We start from the raw sequence: 21,653 nt of genomic DNA, 5'->3' as shown, positions 1-21,653 counted from the left end.
TTCCACATCTCTTCCGTGCTTTCATCCCCTTCTCACTTTGCCTCTTCTCCTATCTGTCTTAGGAAGTTTCTTTATTCCTTACCTTTCATCCGCCACCACTTCGTTCTTGGATTTTTTGTATGATGTATTTTTCTCAAATTTTACTCAATGCGAAAATCCATGACGAGCATTTTATGTTGTGTTGTTAAACTCCCTAGCAGAATAATTTTACAATTAATTCAAAATTTCTGGTTGAATCTCTTCAACAAGAAAAAGTCAATTTAAGAGCTTGTCATTCCACTCCTATAGGTTATAAGATGTTCGTCTCTCTTTTTAAAACATGTATTTGCGATGAGAATGTCAAAGATTGAGGAAAAGTCCAAAATAATTTTACCATCGGTATTAACCACCCCGAAACTATGGCATTCGTGAATACTTTCATACCTAGTCACTTTTCTTTCAACATGGCCATTTAAATCTCCTCATAAGAAAATCTTATCTCTCGAAGGTATGCCTTAAACCAAACTCTCTATATCCTTCTAAAACTTTATCTTATGTTGCTCATCCAAACCCACTTGTGATGCATAATCGCTAATCACATGAAAAGTACCTTATTCCACCACGAGTTTGATAGAGATGGTCCAATCATCCACTCTCTTGACATTCACTACGTCCTCCTTTCATTGTTTATCCATACCTACCTCATTCGTATTCTTCATCTTTCTTGTATACCGAAGTTTGAACCCGGAGGTATCTAACTCCCTAGCCTTCGTGCCGACCCATTTTGTTTCTTATAGGCACATGATGTTAATCTTCCTCCTTGTTATGGTATCTACGACCTCTATGAATTTTTCTGTTAGAATGCCTATGTTCTGTGTCCCAAATCTCAACCTTGTATCGCTCCAACCTCTGCCTTTATCTTTTTCTGAAAATCGGTTCGAACCGACCAATTGAACCGATCAAACTGTGAACCGATAAAGTTTTCGATTCGGTCAGAAGTCATAACCGCCCTTTTTGAAAACCGCTATCGAACCGCCGAACCGGCCAGGAACCAACCAGTCGAACCAAACCGGGATCCCGGCCGGTTTTCAAATTTTCCACCAAAACCTAATCCTCTTCTCCCGTCCTTGAGCAACTCACTCACTCACACTACCCGCAGCAACATCTGGCCTTCGAGCTCCTCCATGACTCTGTTACTTGCTCCGTCCAGCCACCGCCGTGCCACCCCGCCGTCGCAACTGTCATTTCCAGCCACTCTCCCCCAGCCATTCCCCCAATCCTCAGTCCTTCCTCTCTCAACTCTCAACCCTAGGTTACAGTCTCCCCCACCGCCGCAAGGCTCGACTCAGCGTTAAACAATCGGTGCGTCCGCCTGTATATTCTCCTGGTAGCCCGTCGTCCGTCGCACGTCTGAGTCGTCGTGTTCATTGCCTAGTCGACCGTTGCCCTCACCTTCTCATCACCAGCGTTCTTTCTCCTTCTCCCTCATACTCTGCTCATTGCTCACTTCTCAGAGTCTCGTACTGAAAGTAATGGTTATTTTCTTGCCTTTTTTTTGTTCATTTGTTGTTCAGATTCAGAGATGTACCTTTCCTCTTTTGCTTGGTTAGATTAGTATGATTTAGTTTATTCATTCAAGATCTTGCTTAGGTTTTTTTTTTATGCTTAATCACTTAAAGGATTTAGAGGATTTAGAGTTATTTTTTATTGAATTTCTGGATTTGAATTTTGAATTCATGCTTGATCTGCAATTTCTGTTTGATTCTTCTTACTGTTGTTGTGGTTGAAATTCAAAATTGAAATCTGGTTCTTCTTCTTCGTCAATTTCATATTCTGGACTTGTTGATTTGTGAACTGATATTGTGAAATTGAATTTGTGATCTGTTGTTGGATTTGTTGCTAAAGTGCTTGTTGAATCTGAATTTGCATAGATTTCGGCCTCTCTTTTTTGTTGAATTTCTGTTTGATGCTACTGCGAGTCTTGTTCTTGTTCTGTTGATAGCTGAGATTTGGTTGCTTCTTGATCGATTTGTGGTGGTTGCTGTTGTTGGCTTAGTCTAGCTTTAATCTCTTCCCACTCAATTTTCCATTATGCAACTCCGAATGTTTCCAAATTGGCAAATGGATTGAGCGCCTTCCATAACTGAAACCATCCTAGAGCTTTCCCTTTCAAACCTCTTTCCACCTTTATGAATCTCTTCTCCTCAGGTGTATATTGGAAATGTATCTTCAGATTGTTGAGTTATTTGTTTTTCCATGAAAAATGGAAGAAACCTCTAAACGATAGCACCAATGTTAGAACTCCCTCTTTGAATTAGGGAGAGAAACTCCAAATTGAACCAAGTTCAATATCAATTCATTAATTCCTTTAATACATTGATAAAAGTCTCTTATCTATATTCTTAAAAAACTAAGTAATTCTAATGGGCATAACTAGTACCCTTCCTAATATTAAATCGTAACATGTAGTGGCCACTGTTTATGAATATCAGAAGTATGCAAAATCAGCAGAGGATGTTGTTGCTGATGTTCTCAGAGCAGGTGTTTTACTTGCTATTTTCATTTTAAGTGGATAAATGGTTTCACTTAATTCAATTTTTGTGATAAAATTGTGAATGTGAATAAATATGATTGATGACAAACTTGGATGTTGGCATTTTTTGTTTAGTTGGTTGTTTTTATTATTTGACTTGAGTTTGTATTTGAATGAGATCATAATATTCTGGTTTATATAGTACTTTTAATTTGGATGATATTTTAAAGTTTATATTAAACTATAATTATGTTTTAATGTGTTTATTTATATTTTATTTATTAATTTATTATAAAACGATGTCGAACTGGTTGAACCTATAAATCATTAAACCAATAACGAGAGTGGTTCGATGACCGGTCCGGTCTTCAGAACCTTGGGCCTAACACATCCTTCCTCCTTTGTCCAGATTTAAGACCGGTTATATATCACAGGTGTATATAGGAAGAGTTTGCACACTGTCTTTATCGATAATAAAAAATTTTTAGCTGAAAAATAAAAGGGTGAAGGAAAAATAAGGAGGGATTGTCATGACACCTGCATGGTAACCTGCTCCAAAAATAGACCAACTATTTTAGGGTTTTATTCAAAATAAAAATAAGAACAAAATGAGTTATGAAAATATATTATCAACTCAAGAAATTGAATCTTTTGAACATATGATCATTGATATCCCAGGTTTTGTTTGATTGTAGCTTCTAAAATGAGTTATGAAAATAAAAAGTGATAAAGTTATAAAGAGAAAAAGAATAAAAGATAACACTTAAGTAAAAATGAATGAATGAACATCACAAAAATTTGTATTTATCTTAATCACAAGACATTAAAAAATAAAAGAAACAAAAATGGGGGAGATATTCAACCAAATGACACGTAGTTACGTGGGTTCACGCTTCCAAATTTGGAGCATGGTAAAGTACTTTGTTATGATTAAGTACTTGAAGATGAGATGGACTCACCTGACATTGGAAGAGATAATAATATGGCCATGCAGTGCAACAATTCAATGATTAAAATGTGTGATCAAATGTAGGAAAGAGATCATGGCATCTTCGAAGTTCACAAGTCTCATATGTGCAACAATTGCTATTTTCATTTGTGTCTTCTATTTGGTAGTTAAAAAATGTGTTTAAAATGAAGTTTGGAACATTAAGAACTTATTTTGTTTTTTCTTATCAAAGTTACCGTTAAGGTTGGGCAGATGAATCCAGTGTAAATCTTAGTCAAGGCTGAGTCAAACCAACCTAAAATCTTTAATAGACTAGTAGTTAGTGATTAAACTCTGTCTATTTCTATCATAGTATCTTTCTTTAAAAATTACATTAAAACCAGGGAAAGAGGTAACTAGTTCACCTTGCTCGTTTGTTCATCTTTAGTGCAATGCAAAATTAAACTCATTCTTAATCTAAATACAAGTAATCACAGCCAACTGAGTTGAATCCATGAGGCTCAAAGTGATCCTAATTTTCATATCCACCAGCTTCTACTCCATACTGCAGCAAAAGTTCCTACCTCAACACTCAGTTTCTATTGGCCATTGCTAATTATTTAGTATTATTTTCCTTAGTTAAATTAAACTTCTCTTGAGTGAATATTTTAAGAGATTTTTTATTAAGCGCTACCGAATTGGGAACACGTGCACTCATCCAATAACGACAACCAGCTAAATTTAAAATATAAAAAAAGAAAGAAAGAAAATTTTCTCAATTTTCTGTTATTAATTACTGACTTTTAAGCTAGATCATCTAAAGCTCGCTGATTTCTGAACCAGTGGCTTTGAATTTGTAGATGTCTTGAAGCTTTCTGTGTTCCTCAAACCACGCCCTCCTCCGCATTTGATCATCTAGTATGCTTTCTCCTGGAGTGACTTTTCTTTTCCAGTATGCATGTGATTCATGTGATTCTAATTGGATAACTATGGCCTAAAGATTGTCAATTAACTAGTCATTCTAAGACAAACCCATAAGACATGTTTTACTCATGAAGGCTCATTTGGTTTCAAATGTGATGAAGCATAATTTCATAAATTTCAAAAAATATATGTTGCTTTCTGGTAATAAAGTCGAAGATAGCAAAGATGAACAAGCTCACCTTGGTTAAACAAATTTGGTGTAATTTCAAAGAATTGCACTATCCTACAAGCTTTAACTATACGTCTTGTACATAGATTTTATAGCTTTAAGATGTGCTCAGTAGTTGTGAAGCATACTGTTTTCTACTTAGTACTTGCCCTTCTGATGTAGGAATTGTTTTTTCCCATTGATGTTATATGAAATTGCATGCTGTGCAATCTAACTGTTGCCCCATGCCATTGTTCATTATCATTAATTCTAACGTTTGCACAATGTTGTTAGGATTGTGTGAGTGAAATAATGAGACATGCAAGACAGACAAATGTCCCAATTGTGATTGATGGGGTATGTCTACTGAGGTTCAGACTTACGAACATATGATCATATGACTGATTTCGTTTAAGATTGTATATATTTGATTGATTATCCTCAACAACTTTTTTGGGGAAATTCAGGATGGACTTTTCCTTGTGACAAATAATATTGACCTTGTTAGCGGTTATGGCTTAGCTGTTCTAACCCCAAATGTCAATGAATACAAGCGTCTTGTGGAGAAAGTATTGAGTTCAGAAGTGAATGATGTAGATGCTACTCAGCAAGTGCTCTCTCTTGCCAAAAAGTAAGCCATTGGTTTGTACTAGAACATTACCAATTTTCTGGCAATTGATCCTTGTGTATTTACAGATAGATTTTAGTGACTAATCATTATTTGCTATTAATTACACCAGTTAAATGCTACTATCCACTCTTCTTTGGCAGGATTGGTGGCGTTACTATTTTAAAGAAAGGAAAATCTGATCTGATAAGTGATGGTGATACAGGTGCAATTTTGATATATAGGAAATCCTTGTTCTTCCTTAATTTTGCGGAAACGTAGGGCGGCTGAAAGGATGAAGATTATTTTATCGTTCATCCTTCTTTTGCTTGAACAACATTTTCTTGTACCAATCAAGAATGTGATGTTCTTCTGGTACTCCATATTACTGTTTTCATAGATGTTTGTAACTCTTTTGATTCTGGTTATTATGCATGCAGTCAAATCGGTGAGCATATATGGTTCTCCTAGACGATGCGGCGGCCAAGGTGATGTCCTTTCTGGAAGGTATGTAATTCTTTGCTCATGGTGTTTGTGAAATTCCTCTCATGAAAGAATGTGTTGTATCTTTAGATGGCTCCTGCATTTATTGATATCACTATATCAGTTTTATTTCCAGGTAATTAATTATTGCTATTTAAAATTGAAGAAACATTAAAATAATTGATAGGATAAGCTCTTATCAAACATACCAAACAGGCCTTAAGATCAAAATTCAAGATTTTTGAAGTAAAAATACACCCTTTCTTTTCATTGTTGCAGTGTCGCTGTCTTTTTGTCGTGGGCACGCCAACATATCATAGCTGCTGATCCAAATTCAAATCTCAGTTATATGCCATCATTTTTTCTTAGGTGCAGTGGCCAACCCTATTAACCTAAGCCTTTTTTTTTAAATTCCTTTTTCAGTTGTAAAAATCCAGCTGTTCTGGGATGCGTTGCTGGGTCTGCAATGATGAGGAAGGCTGCTTCACTTGCATTCTGCCATAAGAAAAGATCAACAGTCACTGGTGACATTATTGAGTGCCTTGGGGAAAGGTAGAGAGTCTTCTACAAAGAAACATTATCTATTTTCAGTTTTTCAATGATCTTAATTCTTAAGCTCTTGCATTCTTTCATGCAGTTTGGAAGATATTTGCCCTGCCACTTAATGCTGTTTTGTGAAGACATGTGAAATTACTGTTAGCCTTGCCCACAAAGTAAGGCCTTGTTTGAACTAGCCATGAAAAGATATTACTCTTTCTCTTTGTTACTGTTTTTTTTGGTGTTTCCTTACATCAATGTATCTAGATATGAATTACCCGATCAATTACGATATAGTTTGGCACATATTCATACAAGGATCCATAGAAAATGATTTGATCAGAGTAGAGGAAATTTAGGTATATCTACCGGTGTCTATCGCAGAAGTTGATTGCTAATGAAACTCCTCTACTTATTTATATATTTTGGTGCTTACTATACTTATGACATGGTAAAATAATGGTGTCAATGGGTAGAAAATCAAATAAAATGTATTCAGTTATAATTGGATTATTAAAAACTGAAAAGAGATGTCAGATGATGCAAGAGTAAGAATTTAATTGTTGGTATAAATTATTAGTATAGTTGGATTTTCTGAATAAGCTTACAAGAATTTGAATATCTTCTAATAGTGAATTGTTAAATATTTTCTCGAAAAAGTCAGAGAGAATCTATTTGTCTACTGAAATGAAAGTAAAATTGTTAAAATACATTGTCAATGTTAACCTTTTTTTAATCATGTATCAATTTCTGGAGTCATGCAATGTGATGTTGGTCTTTAGAGGGAAGGTTCTTAGTATTTAGTGTGACATAATGAGATAATTTTACATTTAAGTCACTTTAAGTGTTACAATAGACAGTGATGGATTGCTTATCTCCTATGAACCACAAGTAGCTAAGCATCTGTTGTTGGTCTTTAGAGGGAAGGTTCGTAGTATTTAGGGTGACATCATAAGATAATTTTACATTCAAGTCACTTTTAGTGTTACAACAATAGAAATTGATGGGTTGCTTATCTCCTATGGACCACAACTGGTTATGCCATTTTCAAATTTCAACGCTAGATTTACTCCATGATGATGGTTGAATTTTAAACATGTTTAGTTTTAGTTTCTTATTTAACCATGAGTCAAGTAGATCATTTCGTTTTTAACTTAATTAACAGAATATGTATGTGTGCAATAATTAACTGCAATTGTTGCAGCTTAATAGTTAATTGATATTTTATTAAAGGCTTGAGACTCAATTGGTCCTTCAATAGACTAAATTGAGCCATTAAGTCACCTAAAAAACCAAATTGAGTTCGATACTTTTAGATACCCTTAGTGTCACGTAGACTAACCGTTAAAATGCTATATTCGTAGTTAATTACACACACTAAGTATTAGATGTCCAAATTACTAAAATAATTATAAAGCAAAAATTTAGAGACCAAATTAAACCTTATCTAAAAAATATTAGATGTATATATTATGTGCAAAATATGGTGTTGACTTACAGGTTATTCACTATTAGAAACAAACAATGTAGACTCCACTCGAATTATAAATACAAACTTTGAATTCAGGAACAACATGTAAACTACTTCCCTTGAAGCCATTGAGCCACTATCCCTAGTTAGACCCTTCATCAATTCCATGGATTCCTTTCCTTCCAATTTCAAGCATGCAAGCATTCTAGCTTGGTCATTATGTGCAATCATGTTCACCACTTGCATACACGGTTCCGATTCCAAGATCCACTGCAATGAGAAAGACAAGCAAATCCTTTTGAACTTCAAAAATGGAGCTATAGATCCATCAGGCCTCCTCTCTGCATGGTCCTCTCAACAAGATTGCTGCCATTGGTATGGAGTTGTGTGTCACAACTTCACCAGTAGAGTCACACAACTCAATCTCCCTTGTTCATTTATAAATGGCTATGGTTATAATAACTTCATTGATAAATCACACTGTCTCTCAGGTGACATCCCCATATCTTTGTTGCAAATGGAATTTTTAGAACACTTGGATTTGAGTAACCATGATTACTTAGCTATGACATATGATTCCATGAATAGTCCAAGTTGTCATAACCTTTCATTAGGTAATCTTCATTATCAGTGTGAAAACTCTTCAAGTCTTCATTACCTTGATCTATCAGGTAATTTAAACCTTCTAATTCACAATTTGGAATGGCTTTCTAGTGCTTACTCATTGAAATATATTGACCTTAGTGGTATTGATCTTCGCACGGAAACTAATTGGGTCCAGTTAATGGCTATGCTTCCATCGTTGTCAGAGTTGTACTTGGTTGATTGTCATCTTGATAACATGAGTCCTTCTCTTCATTTTGCTAATTTTACTGCACTTGAAGTTCTTGATCTTTCCGTGAATGCAATTTACTCAGAGGTGCCTAATTGGTTATTCAATCTTACTTGTGATATCTCGTATATTTACCTTGACAATAATCTTTTGAGAGGTGAATTACCTAAGGCAATGCCAAATTTTCAAGTCTTGAAATACTTGGTTTTGTCTAACAATGATTTAAATGGACCAATTCCAGATTGCTTAGGTAAACTTGAGCATCTCACATACCTTGATTTATCTTCAAACTTATTTTCTGGACCTCTTCCTATAAATTTGGGAAACCTGTCATCTTTAGTTGCCTTAAAGGCCAGGTCTAACTACTTTACAGGAGTTGTGTCTGAAAAACATTTCACAAATCTATCAAATTTAAAGTTCTTGTTTGTGGAATCACCAAACATCATCTTTGATTTTGACTTACATTGGATACCTCCTTTCCAACTTGATGGTGTATTTTTGGGTCCTGTTGGCCCTAAACCTCCTCAATGGTTGTATACACAGACATCTCTCAAGTCCCTTGGTTTTGCGAACTCAAAATTTTCATTTGAGACTGGAGACAAGTTTTGGAGTTTTGTATCCAAAATTGAACTTCTCCAATTGGTGGGCAACTCAATAGATGGGGACTTGTCAAATGTGTTGCTTAATTCTTCTTTCATACAACTATCATCAAATAATTTGAAAGGTGGTCTCCCTAGATTATCATCAAGTGTACGCGTTTTCATGGTAGACAACAACTCTCTATCAGGATCGATGGTTCCCCTTTTGTGCCATGACATGGACAGAAGAAGCAATTTGGAGTACTTGGACATGTCCAACAACAAATTATCTGGAGGGCTTACAGATTGCTGGACGAATTGGAAATCGTTGCTTCATATCAATCTAGGAAACAATGATCTAAGTGGCAAGATTCCCCCATCAATGGGATTGTTGGAAAATCGTACATCACTCCATTTGCATGAGAATAATCTCTCTGGAGACATACCTCTCTCACTACAAAATTGCCACTCCTTGTTGATCCTGAATGTTCGCGAAAATCGCTTCTCAGGAAGTATACCAAACTGGCTTCCACACAAAGCAAGGGCTCTCCAACTAAGGTCCAATCAATTCACTGGTACCATTCCACCACAGATATGCCAAATGCATTCCCTCACTATCTTGGATTTTGCAGATAACAGAATCTCAGGACACATACCAAGTTGCATAAACAATATCACAGCTATGGTTGTCCATGTTCGTTCAGTCATTGCAATTGGCTACATCTTTTATATTGATGGTACGTGTTACATCATACCAGAAAATCTTATGCTGCTTATGAAGGGTAAAGGATTAGAATATGAAGACTGGAATTTGATTCGCATTGTTGACCTTTCAAGTAATGATCTGCTTGGAACAATACCTGCACAAATGTTTAGCCTCACTAAATTGCACTCCTTGAACTTGTCCCACAATCAGTTAGTGGGGAAGATACCAAAGGAAATTGGCAACATGAGAGAACTTGAGTCCCTTGATTTATCAAGGAATCAACTTTCAGGTGAAATTCCTGAGAGCATGTCAAACTTGTCTTTTCTTAGTTACTTGAACCTGTCATTCAATAACTTAACAGGAAAAATCCCATCAGGGACACAACTTCAAGGCTTTGGTGCACTCAGCTACATTGGAAATCTTGATCTTTGTGGACCTCCACTTACAAAAAGTTGCTCACATGATGGTATATTTGGAGGCACAGAGCCTTTGGATGCTGATGATGATGATGATGATAAGTCTCAGTTTTGGTCATCTTTCTATATGGGCATGGGGGTTGGTTTTGCTACCTGCTTTTGGGGAGTGTGTGCTGTCATCTTCTTCAATAGAAAGTGGAGACATGCTTATTTCAGATTTTTGTATGACTTAAGAGACCAGCTCTATGTCATGGTGGTCACAAAGATGAACAAACTTTTCAAATAGCCCTCAAAGTAGTGTTTCTCAAGTATATCCTGCTATTACAATATATATTAATAGTGAAACCAAATTGTGTGTTTTAGACTATAAAGTTTCTTTATTGTCATGAATAATATATCAATGTTACAACTTACAAGTGTGGGGCAATACTTTTATTACAAATAACCTAACTTTATGAGTGCTTATAATTTACTATATTCATCTATTTTAAAATGTCATTTTCTTATATTTTAAAGGATTAAGTTCCTCTATAGTGAAGAAGTAATCTCTAATCACCCTTAAATCAAGTTAGTGAGTGTGGGATTCACACATAATAGAAGTTACAAATTTAAGGGTGATTAACATCTTACTTTATTACTTGAGAAATCTTCTCACTTTAGATTATCTTTTTCCATTGTTAAAATGTTGACAGATCTAGTAATCTGTAAAATCCAAAGTATGGCCTTATCTTACACTACATATTTACAAAAAACAAAAAAATCTACATTTTTGTTTCTGAAATTGCTATTGAAAAATAGATTCATATTTTATAATTTATACTAAGATGAACAGCAATAAAAGGATAGCATATATAAAAAGAAAGAGAGAATTCTGACTACTTAATACACTTTCCTGGCTGAAGTCAAAGCTGAACAAATACATGCATCTAATAGCTATGTCCTCACTATTATATATTTTCTCCAAGTGACCATTACTTGCTCCTCATTCATCTGAATCTGAAGAATGATTTTGCTCCTTTGGACACATAGCATGAGTAGTATTTTCACTATTTTGCTGCTCATTAATGTTATCTTGATTAGGAACATGTCTTCCCACCATAGGCACTCTTGGAGGACCATATGGTGGTGGACCCATAACATGCTGAGGTGGCACATAATAGTAGCAAGGAACAATATTATTATTGCCTCCACCTCTTCTTATACCAGCATATAAACCAAGGTCCACGGTTTCATCTCTAGGGACAACATCAACAAGAAAATCAAACACATCAGTTTTTGTGACTGCAGCAGCAATGTCATTCTTCTGAAGTGTTCTCCTTTTGTTCTCTTCAGCATTATTCCAAGCCCTCATTGTCAATTCCATGATGAACATTTCACAAGCCTTGGAAAATATAATAGGAGCCTCTGCTGATATCATCTTCACATTTTCATCAGCCTTCATGATCTTCTTGATTCTAGCCAAGGGTAAGCTGTGGATCCTGAAATCGGCCGCTTGTTCGATTTCACGGTACTGATTGTCCCAAAAGTTGTGAAGTTTTTGGTGAAATTCTTCTTCTTGTTGCAGGTGGTGGTAGTGGATGTAATGGTGAGAATGTTGATGATCTCTTAAGAGAGGTGAAGGAACAGAAGGACCAGCTACTACCTTGGTGTGTGATGGAGTGCTTGTCCCTCTTGTTGCAGATTGATCACTCTCTTTTTTATCCATAGTTTTGTTTTATGAGCTTCAAATTATTCTATGAACAAATAGTGTATATCATAAGAAACAACATTAAGAAGAATACATTTAAACAATTAATAAATCTTAATTAAACATGATAAAGAAAACTGCCATTAGTCCCAAAAAAAAAAGTATATGATACATGCATCATGATTGACTAGCCAAGAAGGAAGATGCAAAGTTTGCAATGATATGTATCCTTCAATTTGCACTTAAAAAGTATAGTTTTGTTACTTGAATAGCAAGCTATGTGAAATCATTCTGAGGTTAGTGTCTCGGTGACATTGTATATGAAGTTATGAACTTATATGTTATATCCAAATACATAACAAATTTACTTATGTGATGTATGAGAAAAGTTTCATTCATTTTTTATTTTCACAATAAAAATAATCCGAACAAACATTAAATGGAAAGAGAAAGGGAAAAGAATACAAGTCATTTATAAGTATAGTATTCTAATCAAGTGTATATAATACTGCATTTGTGGGTCATCCTTGCATGCAATGTATACAAAAATATAAATATATATCCAGAACTACAAAATCCACCATAGAACCAACTACATGCTTCATGCACAAACATTTTTATGATGTATGAAATTGAACTGAATATGAATACAATAAAGAACACAGAGAAAGAGATAGAGATACACACCTCAACTACAATTAGAGATTTCAGTTCTGCCGAGAGAGGAAAAACTGAAGAAGAAATGTAAGAATGGTGCTTATAACGCATGATAATATTTTTTGTATGACGAAGTTGCCCTTACCTTAAGTGGTTTATTACATGATGATATATACGCATTGAAACAAGCTAAGGTTGCGTTCGTAAGCTGCTGTGTTGGAATCTACACAAATGGCAAAAGGAAATTAAATAAGAAAGATGAAGATGCATGTAACTTGTGCTAGTTGCGTTCATTCATATCTCTAAAGTAGTTAAGTAGAGATGTTCCATGCATGTTTTACTTTTATAAGTTATTACTACTAGCTTGCTAGTTACAAAATAAAATCAGCAACATGCCATATATTTCGGAGCGAATATTGGGCATACTTCCATTTTTACATCAAACTCTTCTAAGTGCTATATGAACGTAATGCACGAAAATGTTGTGAGTTGTATTGCAAGAAAAAACGTTGCCTTCTACGCTTTTTCTGAATCTGATGTTTCTTCATAACAATTGACTTCATATATAGTCCAAGCAAAGATTTAAGGGTAATTTATATCGCTGAATTTTCAGAAATAGACCATTTTAATATAAAATTTTAGGGTACAACCACATATATAGACTTGCCTAAAACCTTTAGGTGAAATCTTAATGCATACATATATAATAAAGTTAAGATGCATTACATGGAATGAGAGTATTACAGAATCCCAAGCCAAACGCATAGTTTTATTACATGGGGAAGAGCTACATACACTGTACAATGGAAAGAGAGTAAAAGGCTAACCTAAAGAACAAGATACAGGAACACATTAAGTTACACTACTAGATGCACTCTTCTCACATTTATGATTTATCATTCAAAGGAAGGGTATTTACATGGCCCCTCATGCATGCCTTGCAGTGATAACCACATAAACACATTACTCTGATACATCATTATGTGGAAACCCCACTTCAACAAAAACATCTACTCTGTAGCTGCAACAGCTGCTGGTCCCTCCACCTGATAATTCATCCCACCAAATAGACAAAATTAAAATGTCAGATATGGATATGTGAAACGTCATCTACCAAGAGCGCGGAACCGACAATAGAGTTAAAACTATGAATGCAAAATTTATCTGCAATCTCAAGTCTCATATTGGACTTATATTTGAAAAATAGTCTATTGACTTTGATTGATTCATTTGGATTGACATTCAACCTTTGTGAAATATCATTCAGTTTTCCCTCAGATTTTGTAGTTTTTTGGTTTTTGTTTTTTCCAATGATTCCAAACATTTCAGTTTCCTTCTGTAGTCTGTACCTAGTAGAACCTCTCTTATAACTTCTGTTACTGTTGGCTCTCTAATCTAAGCGGATAAAGATGAATATTCTGCAGGGAGAAATGAGGGGAAGTACCGAAACTTGTGTCATGTTGTTACCTTGAAGGTTGCTCCCCAGATTTCCTCCTCCTCAGCTGGTACTGCAGTAATTTTGTTCTTAGGATTCTCATAGCATCTTAATCCTCCAACTGCTGTGTTGTAGAAACATCCTGTAGAATATGTACACAGCAACAAGACCAATCAATAATCAGAGAGTTTCTTACAAAATTGGAAATTGACTCATAACTGAGAGAATGTCTTTGTTTTATTCTATTCTAAGAGAATTTTCTGCATTCGTTACATTTTCTTTTTGGGTTTTTTTCCCCTCTGCTATTTAATATCTTTATCATATTTATGAAATATCAATATCTTGAGGGGATATGATCCATCTAGGGTCACTATAAGCATCGTTTCTGTGGGTCACACGACACAAACATTTCCCAGAATCATAGATATTTTGATCCATTATGACGAACATAAATAAGCCACAGAATTAAACCCACCTTGAGGGAAAGCAGCAAGTGACTTTCCACAAGCACCTTTGAGAATATCAGCATCATCAGCAAATGCTACGTATCCATCAGCTGTTATTCCCCAATACAGAGGAACCTTACCAGCTTGATCCTGTCAAATAAAAGAAAACAACACATGCAGATGGTTATGAGAAAAAGAACAAACATTTTGTTTGGTAAGTGTTTCAAGATAGAGATACAGATAAACTAAGAAAGGGACAAGACAAAACAGAACATGGTTATGTATCAAGATAATTTGTTTATAGGATAGATAACTTACAGAAGCTACAAAGAGGGTAGAGGTGGACTTGTCAAAAAGAATGAAAGCAAAGCTTCCACTGAGATGGCCAACAACGCGATTGGCAGGGTAGGGTGCCCTATCACGCAAGGCTTTGTAAGCCTCAATGATCAAAAGAACTTCATTGGCAGACTTGGCCAGTCCATACTGTTGTTTCAAGCTGCCCAAATTGTCAAGGGCACCCTCAAACATGCAGAAAATCTCCTCCTTAACAGCAAATGATCTGCAGTTACCATGAAGTATTTAGATTTAATGATGGTCAGTGCAATCTAGCTAAACACATTACATCGCCATATTTACTATACAATACTAGCAATAACACGTTGTAGTAGTTACAAAGTGTACGTCAACTGAGAAAGAATAAGTATAAAGAACAAAACTCTTTTTAAATGCTAAAGCATAGTTTGATCAAAATTACAGCCAAGTTAATTTTTACATTTTAGGATAAGATGATAATGAAAGTATGAAACCATTTATTGCACCATAGTTCAAGGCATTAAGCTTCTCCTAGCCTTATCACGTAATGTCACTATAATTATAGAGGTATAATCTAGATCGCAATAGACTTTGTTGGGGTATTCTGTCTTCCATTTGTTGACCAAAAGCTACATCATCCTTATCCTCACTCCCCTACCTGGGCTAAAAAGGGTCTAAAGAAAACGACAGTTTAGGAGCCAGTCCACATATCCAAACTTAATTAAAGGAAAAAACTTATATTATAAATACATCTTAGTATCCAAAAACTTTTAAATATTTTAGGAATATTGATGTTTCATTAGTTGTAATAATTGATTCAATCATATATATTTTATAATTAACATCAATAGCTAAAATTACTGAAACACGAATATACATTGCTTCTTATAATATCATGTTTATGTGATTTTGATACCGTCTAAATAAGGCATTCGAATTATTCTTCGTTTTTTTTTTCTTTTTCTTTTCTTTAGAATTACTCTCCTTTTTGCTTTTTTCTATTTTTTCATACTGAGGAATTACTCTTTTATAATATCAACACTATTTAAAATTAATTCCTGCAACTTTAGTATTCACCAAAAAATTCCTGCAACTTTAGTGAAAAAAAATATTTAAAAAAAATATCAGCTAAAGATAAACATAAAACAAGAAAATTAGCCCCAAAAAAAGACCTAAATGATTGCAAGCAATGAAGAAAGCACCCCAATGAGAAGTACGCCCTCTAATATCTAATATCACATCTATGAGTGAATAAAAAACAAAAGAGAAAGAAAAGAGGACAACAGTATTAGGTATGGTAATTGGACCGTCCTTGAGTATGGGATGGTATATTACGCTAATAATGATGGCCACCAAAAAGACGTGGAATCTGAAATAATGGTCCCATTATTCATTCACATATGGAGATGGTATATGGACTTTCTGTTTTGAGAGCAACAGCTTAAACGTAAACCACTACTTTTTAAAACCACGCCTATATTGCACCTCATCATGGGCCCCATTCTTCAATAATTCACACTGTGATCCACAACTTCAGACGGAGACATAAAACTCAAGCCGCTGATAAGGGGAACTGAATAATGGCTTTGCTAGAAAAATTTACACAAAGGCAATTTTTTTCATTTTATGATAATCAAAATACGACTACACCCGACTCAACTAACCTGAAGTCTCCTTAATTAACAAGACTCCAATGTGTCTCAAAAAGTTTTAAGATTTAAATATTTCGATATTGAAAAAGTTAGAAGCTTAGTAATATAAAGTAGGCCATTCTCAACAACCCCCAACTCCTTGTACCGTAGAATCATATCAAAGTAAAATTGACATTGATAATTTATTATAATTATAATAAAAAAATATTATATACACACCAAATCATTTATCACATATATGTGTGTATTTTTATGTATTATTTTATATCTTTTCAATATATATTTTATATAAAAATTAATTCGACTAATTTTTTAGTATATATATATATTGTAATTTGGTATATGTCAGAAAACTAGCTCCTTCATGATAAATCTCATTGATCCTTCAAATACAGGTTTAGCTTATACGAATGAGGTCATGCTCACGGATAACATGTGAATAATGAAATGTGACTTTCTGGCCAAAATATATTATTTGCACCAAATTTACAGCATATTCAATCTTCAACCACAAAGAAATCATACTTGAAAGAAAAAGTCATAAAATAAAAACATTTCCTCTTATGAACTTTCTTGCAATATATACAGATGAAAAATAATTTTAAATGTTTAAAAACATTATTTATTTATTTATTTGGGGTTTAAAACATTACTTCTATTTTTTATTGCATGATACGTCGTGGTAATCTGTAATCATGCAAGGAAAAAAAAGGCAGCTAATCCAGGAAATGCCCATTATATCCTCCTCAAAATTAGTCACACCTACGATCGATGTGTAATATGCTTCCACTGGCCCACTCTTGTCTTTATTTAACCTTAGGAGTTATGAATTATGATGATAGTCAAATCATAACCACCATATTGAATCGCCAACCACAAATTCCTACAGCCAAGTATCCTCTCATATCTATGAATCTTCATCATTGATTAATATTTAATTAATTTAATTTTTTATATAACGTTTGCTTGTGTATCATTCTTTTTGTATAATCTTATACATTTATGGTTGGAAATATTAACTTTTTTTAAATTAATTATCCCAAAAGCTACATAATTAGAGCTAATCTCCTAAAACATATCTCCTTTTAATATCCGTTTAATATTTATATTGGTTTAACTTTCATAGACTAACACCACAAAAATATTTTATGAAACCATATCTTTTTTATAAAACTTATAATTATATTTACTAATTTGATGTCTACCCTCCATTTCCCATTCATATAATTATCCCATGTTAATAAATGAGATAAATTAAATCAAAATCTTTTAAATTATATATAATATATATTTTAATTGGTGGATATATACAATAACCTTTACATATGAGTTCACTAAACAAATATCTATATTCATCACACCAAATATCAAATATTTTTTTAATATAGTTGTCAATGACTCAATGTACATATAAAACAAATTAAATGAGATACTATCCATTTTTAATAATAAGGATATTCCCTATAAATTCTAATCGTCATTATTAAAGCTGGTCACTATAATTCAACCTACCAAATTTATTATTGCCATGTAAAAATACGTACACACTACTTGTCCTATATATCCCAATATCCATTCCTTTTCTCTTCTAACTCCACTTATTTTCTACTCCTCCTCTTCCTCTCAAGTCTTCTCTTACCAACAACTTCGCCTAAACTTTCAGTAAATTTTCATCAATTGTAATAAATAAACAAAATAAAAAATCATAACAAAAAATCAATTGTAAGCAAGAGTGATTATTAGCAGGCATGATCCAAGGGATCCGATCGTCGTTCGAGCGAATGACTCAGCACAAAACCGATCACATAACGATACAAACACTCCTTTAAGTTAATCTTAATCTCTATCATCAAATTTCTTAATAATTATCAATAATCTAACACGAGTAAAGTTCAGTGAGCGATAATCTGTGAACTGCGGTAGTAAAGCAGAGGAACCGTTTCGTTCCAATTCGACCTACCTCGAACCCAAGCGCGTGAAAACGAAGGTAATTACTACTTAATTAGCATACAAAACGACATCGCTTAAGGCGAAGCGACTCGAGTGAACACTAAACAGTAAACACTGAAACACACGATACGGTTGTGATGTGTGATTTGTGATTTTTTTTTTTTTACCTTGGTTGCCATGGCGTCTCGCTGTGGTGCGTGTAAGCTAACTGCGCATCCTCCCCGATCTGCACCGACACCGACGACGGCTTGCTCTCCACGAACCTCTTCAGCAGAGCTCCGGCCGTTATCTTCGGCGAAGGAGTCCTGCTTCCGGCCGCCACCAGCTCTTCCGGTGGCGACACAATCGAGCTGCTGAACACTCCCAACATTCTCTCTCTCTCTACAAAAATAAAATAAAATAAAATAAAAATACAAAACCGTTTCTTTCTTTCTCTTTTTTTTTCCCCTGTTTTGTCTCACAAAGGCTGGGAACGGAATGGGAAATGAAGAAGCAGCTTCCGCTTCGTTATATAGATGGAAGCGACGAGGGCGTTTCGGACATTTCCTAATATAAAATATTACATCGAGTATCTATAATTCCGTCACCCATTTTGGAAATTAAATTTGGGTAAAATATATATTTTATTCTGGTAGTTTATAAAAAATTTTAAAAATATTTTTAAATTTTAATTATTGGAATAAAATAAAATTTAAAAATATTGGGGTAAAATAAAATTTAAAAATATTTTTAAAAAAATATAGATGACATGTGGGGTCCAGGTGGTGGCGATTATTTTTTGGAGCAGTAGAATCAGGATCAGATACCATTTTGGCTTGGAGCCGTTGAGATTACGCGGAAATCCATCATCACCGTTAATTTTTTTGGGAAGGAGTTATTCACTGCGGAAGCATCCAGAGTTTGGTCCAGTGGGGACCCGTCACTTTTTGTCAGTGGTAACATTTTTCTTTCTTGTACACTTCATCACTTTATCTTATCTTCTTTCTTTCTACAAAAGAAGGAAATTATTGAACTGTTGATAGATATATTTCTTTTTCGATTCCAGCTATGGATAATATATAATTATCTTCGTAACTAAAATGAACCACCTCACAAAGCCAAAAAATATTTCAATTTCGATTCTTCAAAATTATTCTCAAATACTAAAAATAAACACTAATATAATTATAAGTTCCACAAAAATATAAATTTAATAATGGAGAGATCTAAATTAATATGGTCAATTAAAATTTTTAACTGAGAAGATCCATTCACCATATACTACTTACCTTCTTACCCAGCTGTTACATATAGTTGTTGTCTAGTATTATTTTGTATAAATTACAAACTAAATTGGATAGTAGTTAACTTTAGACTCATGCAGGAACCTCTAAATTCTAATAACAAAAAATAACCAAATTGTCAGTAGTGACATAATCATGGAGAATATTCAAAAGCTGAACAAGGCCAGTGCAAAATATGCATATATAGAACTCTCTTATGAATTTTATATAATCAACACGTAATTGTGAACTTTAATTTATTATATCGCTTTTACTAAGCCCTTCAAACATTGTACATACCCTATTAAAAAAAATTATTTTTTAACAGTTTTTTATTTTGTTTTTAATAACAATAAAATTAGTTATTAATACATTTATTGATAATTAAATATTAGATATTTTATGCTTTGTTATTAGAAAATTTTAGCGACAATTATATAATTATCGATAAAAACTTCATTAATCGTTACAAAAGAAACGGACAATTACAAAAATGTATAATAAATAAGATATACAGTAACTAAGACCCCTTTTTATCAATAAAGACTCTTTTAGTTGCAAAAATATATAATAAATAAGATATATAATAATTATTATATTATTGTCACTAAAAATTATTTTTATTATAACGATATATACCATTATAAATTACTTTTAAAAAAACTATGAATATTTAAAATCTACATAAAATCACTAATCATACAAATTTAAACCAATAAAAAAATTATATAAATAATTATATTTCTAACCTTGCTTGACAAAATTTTAACTAAAACTTTTAGTCTCACATATGAACCAATCAAATCATAAACCATCAAAACCTCATCATTATATTCTTGGCATAATGTGCTAACGCAAGCATCCACTACTACTCTATTATATGATTTATATGACTACATTTAGGAGCAAATTTACAACAATAACTTAGAACTTGGAAACACTTCACAATTCACATAGATGTCTCTGAGAATGTTACATTAGCCTGTTTAGTTTACTAACATGTTTGTCTATTTAATGGCTTCACTATGCAAAAAGCTTAACGGGTCAATATTTTCTACATATAAAACCGCGGATGGACGGCCTATGGTTTCTATGGTGGGCATAGACACATCAAATGGAACTAAACTACAAGAAAGTAACATAAGAAATGCTTGTCTATTCTAATTAAAGAGTCTATATCTACTTATATTTATGCTTGTGTAATTTTTTTTTATATTTTCTTATATATAGGGTTAGCAATGCATACCCTATTCGTAAGTACTTAATCCAATTCAATCCGTTCAAATAGGATAAGTTATTCGATCCGTTGCGATTAGGGTAGAGATCGGTCCAGATATGTGAGCGGGTAGAATAGAGTATAGGTTTAGGATGTATCCTATTCTACCCTACTCACACCCCATATATAACACATTTTATAAAAGTTAGGTATGTAATGAAGGAGGTAAAACTTAAACCTACGGTCTCTCTCATGTAATGACTTGTAATAAGTGAACAACCACTAAATTAGTTAATTAATTTAATAATTTAGAGTATTTATTAATATGTATAAAATTTGAAATTATTGAATTTTATATTTATTTTAAAAAAATTTGATATTTATACGAATAAGATAAGGTAGGGTAAGATTTAGAACTTTAGCGTGCGGGTAGGGTTAGGGTTAAGAGATTTTCAACCCCCGGATAGGATAGGATAGAGATTTAATGAAATTTTCAACCAGCGGGTAGGCTCAGACCCTACTCATTCCCACCTAAGGGTAGCAATGGGTAGGGTAGGGTAGAGTTTGGATCCAACCATAACCCTACATGCGAGTTGAGAATATCCCAAACCTAACCCTACCTTCTCTTAATATGCGGGTACCCGACCCTACCCACGGATTACAAATAAGATATAATATTATGATATAACTTATGATAATTTAAAATATAACTGATTTTTATGTAAAAAAAAATGTTAAATTATCAATTAATAATTTTTTAGTCTTTTACATTTAGTGAGAGATCTTTGATTCAACATCCACCTAAAATATATTTTTATATAAATATATAACATA

General features: G+C 33.6%; 4 protein-coding genes across 7 annotated transcripts; 2 read left to right on the top strand and 2 right to left on the bottom strand.

Annotated features, from left to right (window-relative positions):
• The first annotated feature begins 1,109 nt into the window (after positions 1 to 1,109).
• On the top strand, positions 1,110 to 6,622 carry LOC112795879 (ATP-dependent (S)-NAD(P)H-hydrate dehydratase). Of its 2 annotated transcripts, XM_072234875.1 has the most exons (8): positions 1,110 to 1,508; positions 4,867 to 4,929; positions 5,040 to 5,203; positions 5,344 to 5,405; positions 5,620 to 5,686; positions 5,942 to 6,009; positions 6,088 to 6,214; positions 6,300 to 6,622. In XM_072234875.1, the coding sequence occupies exons 2-8, from the start codon at positions 4,885 to 4,887 to the stop codon at positions 6,325 to 6,327; spliced, it is 561 nt and encodes a 186-aa protein (XP_072090976.1). In that variant the 5' UTR covers positions 1,110 to 1,508; positions 4,867 to 4,884; the 3' UTR covers positions 6,328 to 6,622. The 2 variants fall into 2 exon arrangements, with proteins under 2 accessions (XP_072090976.1, XP_025693847.1); XM_025838062.3 differs by lacking the exon at positions 5,942 to 6,009 and having other exon boundaries at positions 6,086 to 6,214.
• A 1,025-nt stretch (positions 6,623 to 7,647) lies between these two features.
• Positions 7,648 to 10,611, top strand: LOC112795875 (receptor-like protein EIX2). 2 transcript variants are annotated; one of them, XM_025838055.3, is made up of 2 exons: positions 7,648 to 10,075; positions 10,163 to 10,611. In XM_025838055.3, exons 1-2 carry the CDS (start codon positions 7,837 to 7,839, stop codon positions 10,486 to 10,488), a joined length of 2,565 nt encoding a protein of 854 aa, XP_025693840.1. In that variant the 5' UTR covers positions 7,648 to 7,836; the 3' UTR covers positions 10,489 to 10,611. The 2 variants fall into 2 exon arrangements, with proteins under 2 accessions (XP_025693840.1, XP_072089984.1); XM_072233883.1 differs by having other exon boundaries at positions 7,648 to 10,611.
• Positions 10,612 to 10,989: 378 nt separating this feature from the next.
• On the bottom strand, positions 10,990 to 11,907 carry LOC112795876 (nuclear transcription factor Y subunit C-2-like). The gene has a single exon (XM_025838057.3). The coding sequence runs from the start codon at positions 11,905 to 11,907 to the stop codon at positions 11,185 to 11,187; it is 723 nt and encodes a 240-aa protein (XP_025693842.1). The 3' UTR covers positions 10,990 to 11,184.
• Positions 11,908 to 13,221: 1,314 nt separating this feature from the next.
• Positions 13,222 to 18,952, bottom strand: LOC112795877 (stem-specific protein TSJT1-like). 2 transcript variants are annotated; one of them, XM_025838060.2, is made up of 5 exons: positions 18,509 to 18,952; positions 14,746 to 14,986; positions 14,457 to 14,577; positions 13,991 to 14,123; positions 13,222 to 13,592 (listed from the first exon to the last, which is right to left on the bottom strand). In XM_025838060.2, exons 1-4 carry the CDS (start codon positions 18,709 to 18,711, stop codon positions 14,002 to 14,004), a joined length of 687 nt encoding a protein of 228 aa, XP_025693845.1. In that variant the 5' UTR covers positions 18,712 to 18,952; the 3' UTR covers positions 13,222 to 13,592; positions 13,991 to 14,001. The 2 variants fall into 2 exon arrangements, with proteins under 2 accessions (XP_025693845.1, XP_025693844.1); XM_025838059.2 differs by having other exon boundaries at positions 14,014 to 14,123.
• Positions 18,953 to 21,653: the final 2,701 nt, after the last annotated feature.

Source organism: Arachis hypogaea, chromosome 4, assembly GCF_003086295.3.
Source record: "Arachis hypogaea cultivar Tifrunner chromosome 4, arahy.Tifrunner.gnm2.J5K5, whole genome shotgun sequence".
Classification (NCBI taxonomy): domain Eukaryota; kingdom Viridiplantae; phylum Streptophyta; class Magnoliopsida; order Fabales; family Fabaceae; genus Arachis; species Arachis hypogaea.
The sequence above is the reverse complement of the archived record's forward strand: the minus strand, read 5'-3'. Positions and strand labels throughout refer to the sequence as shown.

What these genes read in the sequence shown, in the direction of transcription:
- LOC112795879 (XM_072234875.1), top strand. Translation starts at nt 4,885, where the DNA reads ATGAGACATGCAAGACAGACAAATGTCCCAATTGTGATTGATGGG. An exon ending in TCCCAATTGTGATTGATGGG is followed by an intron (nt 4,930 to 5,039) that starts GTATGTCTACTG and finishes GGGGAAATTCAG; the next exon opens with GATGGACTTTTCCTTGTGAC. An exon ending in GGTGATGTCCTTTCTGGAAG is followed by an intron (nt 5,687 to 5,941) that starts GTATGTAATTCT and finishes TCATTGTTGCAG; the next exon opens with TGTCGCTGTCTTTTTGTCGT.
- LOC112795875 (XM_072233883.1), top strand. Translation starts at nt 7,837, where the DNA reads ATGGATTCCTTTCCTTCCAATTTCAAGCATGCAAGCATTCTAGCTTGG.
- LOC112795876 (XM_025838057.3), bottom strand. Translation starts at nt 11,907, where the DNA reads ATGGATAAAAAAGAGAGTGATCAATCTGCAACAAGAGGGACAAGCACT.
- LOC112795877 (XM_025838059.2), bottom strand. Translation starts at nt 18,711, where the DNA reads ATGTTGGGAGTGTTCAGCAGCTCGATTGTGTCGCCACCGGAAGAGCTG. An exon ending in GAGACGCCATGGCAACCAAG is followed by an intron (nt 14,987 to 18,508) that starts GTAAAAAAAAAA and finishes TGGTAACTGCAG; the next exon opens with ATCATTTGCTGTTAAGGAGG. An exon ending in ACTTGCTGCTTTCCCTCAAG is followed by an intron (nt 14,124 to 14,456) that starts GTGGGTTTAATT and finishes CATATTCTACAG; the next exon opens with GATGTTTCTACAACACAGCA.